Raw genomic sequence first — 6,441 nt, 5'->3', positions numbered from 1 at the left:
AGGAGGGGCGTAAACGTAATGGAATTAGGGTTTCATCTGGGTTATAAGAAATTTATAGGATCCGTATAAATGTTTTGTGGTGCGGGTTAGATCCGCGAGTTTTTTAAGACGGGTCAATATATTTGAGCGGGGAAACCTTTGGGAGGAGAGATTTGGTGAGGACACGTGTACACCAATTGGATTCCTTTATTATATAGTAAGATTTTTTTCTTTTAAACTTTGGGACCCTTGCCGATTTGTGTCTTGCACAGTTGTCAGACTTGCACAGGCCCAAAACTGGTCCTAGTTAAGAATACGACTTATTTGATTTTTGATGACTCTCAACTAGAGCGGTAAACGGAAAAAATGAACATGAACAAGGCTTTGTTCATATTAGTGTTCGTTCGTCAAGGATATAATAAAAAGAGTAAAAAAAAAGTAAAAAAGGGTGCCGTTGTTTCCTATCATCGCGGTGATTGCTTGGTGCCGTACTACCGTTTGAGTCTTGAGATTGCCGATTGGGATGCCTGGTGCCATGATTATCATCGCGGTGATTGCATGGTGCCATATAGGAAACCCAAACGGCCAAAGGACTTCTCTAATAGTGGCCGTCACCGTCGTTCAAGTTTACACAGGGCCGCTAATGAATTTTCACGTACAGTAGTAACATTTGGGCTTAATGGCAGTGTCTTGTAAATAATGGGCCTAGTATAAAGAAACCCTATTAGATAAATTGTGGCCCTAGGCCTGGACCTAGGGTCGTTAGCCCATTGGGCCGGCCCTGGTCATAGCTACTGACTTTGAAAATATAAATAAAACATTCGACTTATAGAAATAAATGTGTTTTAGATGTTTGTTAATTAAAATTTTATATGAGTAACGTAACCTAATTATACTTCATAAAAAAGTTACGTGTCTTTATAAACTTAAGTTTAACTTTTTAAGGTTATGTGTACTGGGGCGCTTTAGCCGGATATCGCGCCATCATGGCGCCTGGAACACCGCCCCCGTGGGCGCTATGTTCTAAAATTTTTGTCCAGCGCGATAAACATAGCGGCGTGAAGAAATTGTTTTGAATTTTTTTTGACCGTTGTAACGGTCACTTTCATTAAAAAAAAAAAAAATTCAATTTATTTTTCAACTTTCCTTTAAAATCAATCTCATCTCTTTATTTTTTTACCACACACATTCAAACTCTCATCTCTCCCAAATTTTTTTACAATTCTTCATATTTTATACAATGAATCCATTCAACCGGGGCTTCATTCCTCCGCGATCTAGTGGCAATCCTACTCGTCCCGTGGCACCGGTTCCCACTAGACCCAATCCTTTCGGCTCCGGTTTTCTCGACTACAATCAACAAAGTCCCGGGTTCATGAATCTTTTGAACCAACCGCTATCATGGGACCCTAATCTCTACGGGTGGAACCCAAGTCAAAACATGGATGGGTTGGGGTCGTCTCAAGCGTTTGGGTCGGCTCAAGCGTTCGGCTCCCCACTACGCGAACCCGATGTTGTTCCGGAGACGCAACCCGAGGTACCGGATACGCAACCGGAGACGCAAAAAGGAAAAGGAAAAGCAAAACGGGCACATAAAAAGAAAGTTGAAACCAACACCCGAACGAAAAAAAATGTGCAAACGTGGGAGCCCGAAGAGGAGTATGCGTTAACCCGCGCTTTCATCGATGTTTCGGAGGACCCGGTCATAGGTATGTTTATTTTTTTTTTCTGTTTTTATATTTTTTTTCTGTTTTTTTTTATTTTCGGTTATTTATTTTCTGTTTTTAAATTTTTTTTCTGTTTTTTTTATTTTCAGTTTTTTTTTTATTTTCTGTTTTATAATTTTCTGTTATTTATTTTCTGTTTTATTATTTTATGTTTATTATTTTATGTTTTTTTTTTCTGTTTTTTATTATTTCCAGTTTTTTTTTCTGTTTTTAATTACTTTCTGTTTTTTGATTTTTTTTTCTGTTTTTTATTATTTCCAGATTTTATTTTTTAAATTTTGAGCTAACATTTAATATTGTTTTGTGTGTAGCAAACAATCAAAGTAAAACCGTATTTTGGAACCGAATACGAGAACTCTTTTTCGAGCTCATGGGTAGGGGAGAATACCGCCTACCGGACTCTATATCGGGGAAATGGACCGATATAAACAAGAGGTGCACAAACTTTCAAACCGTGTACCAACGCTTGTATTCCGGATGGAAAAGTGGAAGTAGCGATGAAGACATTACGCAAGAGGCATTGGTCGAGTATACGGAGGCTAATGGCCATTTCCCGTACATGAAGTGTTGGCAAATCCTTCGCCATAGCCCCAAATGGGCCGTCGTAACTACTCCTAGTGGTCGTTCGGGAAATACACGGCCATCAAAGAGGTCCAAAACAAACGAGTCCGGTGAACCCGAAACGCCAACCTCCGACGCTCGAAACATCGGCTTGGACGAGGATATTCCGGATGACGAGCCGGTGGAGGAGCTACCAAGACCGCCCGGAAGAAAAAGCCGGGCGAAAAAACCCGAGTCCTCGTCGATGTCTATGGGAACGGATATGAGTCACGCATTTTCGGAGATAAACAAGCGGCTTCAAGACATACACGAACTCGGTAACAAACGTTTGGAGGAGAACGAAAAAGTTACGGAGATTATGCGGGATCGACAATGGGCTCACGACTTTGACTTCTACTCCAAACCGCATGACCACTTAACGGGAAAAGCTTTGAAAATGGCGTTGGCTCAAAAGGAGCGGATTGAAAAAAAATATAATCTTTGATTGTGTAATTTTTTTTTATGCTAGTTTAATGTTTTTTTTCTAGTTTCATGTTTTTTTTTTATTTTATTGTACTTTTTTTTATTTAATGAAATGAATTTTATTTTTAAAAAACTTACAAAATGAATTAAAAAATTAAAAATGAAAAAAGAGTAATGATTACACAGGGGCTTTATGACTACGGCCTCAAATTACATAAAGCCCCATAAAGCCCCGGGATGATGTGGCATGCCAAATGGCGCATAACGCCCCTTCGAGGGCTTTATGACTACACATGGTCTAATAAACATTTGATGACAATTCGTACGTTGAAACTGTGGAAAACTATACCAAATATGAAATAGATGAACATTTAAATACTAACTTAAAAAGATAAATATATAAATGTAGGTGTGTGTTCCATGTCTCATTTTATATGATATAAACAGATTAAAGCTAAGTCTTAAAATGCGTTTTCCAAAAAGATAACAATAAACGTGTTGTTGTTAAACAGGTGCGTGGTCAAAGTCAAAGTTATGCCTCCAATCTTTTTATTTACCAAAAGTGCCCCTGACAGCTGGCCACGTCTGTATGTTGGGGTGTTACTGTGCTTTGGGTAAATTGTCTTGTGATCCTCACGTGGCTTTCTAATCCATGTGTTTCTTCAACACTTTATTCAATAACACATGAGACGAGTAGAATTTATACAACTACACTAGGTAGTTGTGAAATGTGACAAGAAAAAAGATAGCAAATGTAGAGACCAACTTGTAATTTTCTTTTAAAGAAAAAGGAGCCATCTCATTATTATATATATAATTGAAGAAGTTATTAGCTACAGTAGAAATTAATAGAAATTAAAGTTGATTTGTAGGTGACTCAAAAAACACAATCACTTCCATCCATGTGAGATACAAAAATATATGATACTTTTTTTTTTAACTCACATGTATAAAATATATTAAATATTATACTACCTTCACATATTTTATCTCTTTATCTATCGACTATCCCTATACAAAAAGAATTAGGAATACATTATCCTTATATTAATATACAATTCTTTATTCGCGACCATTAGTTACAATAGCGTTTTTTTTAACAGTTAAATAGAATTGTTGTAAATAAAGCTCTATTTAAAAGAGAGTAATAGTGGTACCGCTATTGGTACCATCGGATCCGATGCCAATATATGGCTATTTTAAAGTAAATTAAGATTTTCGATTGATGAAAAACACGTGTCGATGTCTATTTAGGTCGTGTACCGTGCCAAAACAAACCGATGGTGTTGGGACATCGGTACCGATGCCGGTGGCCATTTGTATCTCTTTCAGTTGTTATATCGAGTCTTGGTATCGTAACAGTGTTGTAACTTATCGAACCGATATTGATCGAAAGTCAACCACGAAGCGCGGAATATCCCACTAGTTAAACATTAATAACTAGCCACATCTAGCAAGTAACTAGATGAGGCGCATTACACCATTGTTCACCAACTTAAATCGACAATTACATTTATTTTATAAACGCTACGCTTGTTGTTAAAATTTTCCAGAAGTACAAACGTCAATCCCGTATCCATTCCCATTCATCGTCCTGATTCTTTATTTGGCAACCCTTAAGCATGTTCATTATTTCTAGCAATTGCTCCATTCATTCGCTGATTGCGGGCAAGGCTTCCACTTCTAGTCCTATACCACAGATGAACCGATCATCGTGTAATTGATTTAGCCTAACACCTTTTTTTTCTTTTTATCTTTTGCCATCCTATAAATATTCGGAGAGGACAGTTCTCGTTACTTACCCATATGTCTTCCCAGAACCGTAACTCGTTGCCTCCCCCAAGACCAACTTGTAAATAGTTACAAAATTAGCAATCCCGTCTATATTAGTAGTAAAAAAGTTGTAAAATTATCAAGCATTTCATTAATGTCACAAAGTAAAAACTGAAATAAAAGTAAATTACAATAAAATATAAGTTCTGGTCGGTAACTAGCGGTGACCAAGATAGCTCTTGAAATCAATCTATATCTATACTATATTATAATGCATCAAACAACGGTATCTTAAAGTTTAGGTAACACAAGTAGCGTTGTTTAAGGTACCACTTAAAGGTATGTGTTAATAGATTTATTGTGGCAAACTTAACATTCTATTATTAGTTTGAACTTTGAAGGGGAGTATAAACTTAACATTCTATGAGAATCAACTACTGTTTAACTTCAAAAATCAAAATTTTATTGTACAAGTCCAATTATGTTCCACTCAAGATAGCGTATATGTTGCAATACACGTTTCATGTTGAAAAACTTGTTGTCGGGTCATAGGATAGGAGGTGTCATTGAATTTGAAACCGTTAATGATGATCTTTACTTTGATTTTTAGTATATTCCAGTATCACCGAAATAAGCCTAACACATCTTAACATATATAATTGTTTGAATAATTGTTGTAGATGCAATGAAATTAAAATCTGGATATTATTACAATCATGATTGCTTGGTATAGCCGGGGTCTTCTATTTCTAGGGATAGAGGTAAGATTTGTCTACATTTCACCCTCCCCATACCCTAACAATAATTTGCTATGTGCGGGATTCACTAGGTATGGTTGTTGTTATTTATTGCTTGGTATAATTCCTTGGAACTAAGTTTGAATTCAAATGATTAACATGTTCGTTTGAAAGAATGGGATGGTGATCCATTAACCAAGACAAAATCTTTAAATACCTGAATTTGAAATGTAAAGATATTAAATTCAAGTTCAACAAGTTAAAAACAAAAACATGTTCGTTTGGTGTGTGAATTAAATTGTAATTAAACCCACTCACATTCTTTCAATTAAATGAATTTAGCATTGTTTTTTTTTTTAAATTTGTATATGAATTAAACCAAATGAATTAGAATTTCTCATTCCATCATCACCACCATCGGTGTTGCTACTACTACCATAGTAGTCGTCCCTGACCCAACCACTGCCTCTACCATTGCCGCCAATGCTACGGTTGTGTCACCACACACGTTTGTGGGTGTGCATCGGTACGGTTTATGATTTATTTGGTTTATTCGGTTTTCAAAATTTTATGCCCTAAACCAAACACCAAACCAAATTAGAAATATGCAAACCGAACCAAACCAAATCAATTTCAATTCGGTTTGGTTTCGGTTGGAAACTAAATAAACCAAATTGTACCTCATTACTTTTTTTCCTAATTTCTATTTATGTTTGTGTTATGACTTCCGAACATCAAATCACCAACGAATTTAAACCTAACAACATATAAATAAAAGATACAGCAAAATAAAACAAACATATCCATAAAATAGTCGTACACACAAACACAAAGTTAAAACTTCAAAACATAGATCATAGAAGCTACAAACAGTCAACAAGTCCCGACACAAAATATAAATAATCTTCAAACCATGGGGATACATGTACTTAAATATTAGACTTAATATTTTGGGCTAATAAATTGTATACAGTTTATTAAACATTGTTATTTTTATTTAATAATTAATTAAATTAATGGTTTATTCGGTTATCCAAATAAACCGAATAAATCAAATTAAAAAGATATGGATCCAAAAACCGAACCGAAAACCATATTCACAATTCGGTTTCGGTTATAAACCAAACCAATATCCGAATTTGTTGTTCGGATCAGTTTATTCGGTTACGGTTACGATTTACTGTTTTTATTTGATTTCAGTT

The 6,441-nt window shown here is 35.6% G+C and overlaps 1 protein-coding gene across 1 annotated transcript; it reads left to right on the top strand.

Annotated features, from left to right (window-relative positions):
• Window positions 1–1,107: 1,107 nt before the first annotated feature.
• LOC110907683 (glutathione S-transferase T3-like) lies at window positions 1,108–2,751 on the top strand. The gene is made up of 2 exons (XM_022152630.2): window positions 1,108–1,688; window positions 2,018–2,751. Exons 1-2 carry the CDS (start codon window positions 1,220–1,222, stop codon window positions 2,749–2,751), a joined length of 1,203 nt encoding a protein of 400 aa, XP_022008322.1. The 5' UTR covers window positions 1,108–1,219.
• The last annotated feature ends 3,690 nt before the right edge of the window (window positions 2,752–6,441 follow it).

This window comes from Helianthus annuus, chromosome 14 (genome assembly GCF_002127325.2).
Source record: "Helianthus annuus cultivar XRQ/B chromosome 14, HanXRQr2.0-SUNRISE, whole genome shotgun sequence".
In the NCBI taxonomy this organism is placed as follows: domain Eukaryota; kingdom Viridiplantae; phylum Streptophyta; class Magnoliopsida; order Asterales; family Asteraceae; genus Helianthus; species Helianthus annuus.
The sequence above is the reverse complement of the archived record's forward strand: the minus strand, read 5'-3'. Positions and strand labels throughout refer to the sequence as shown.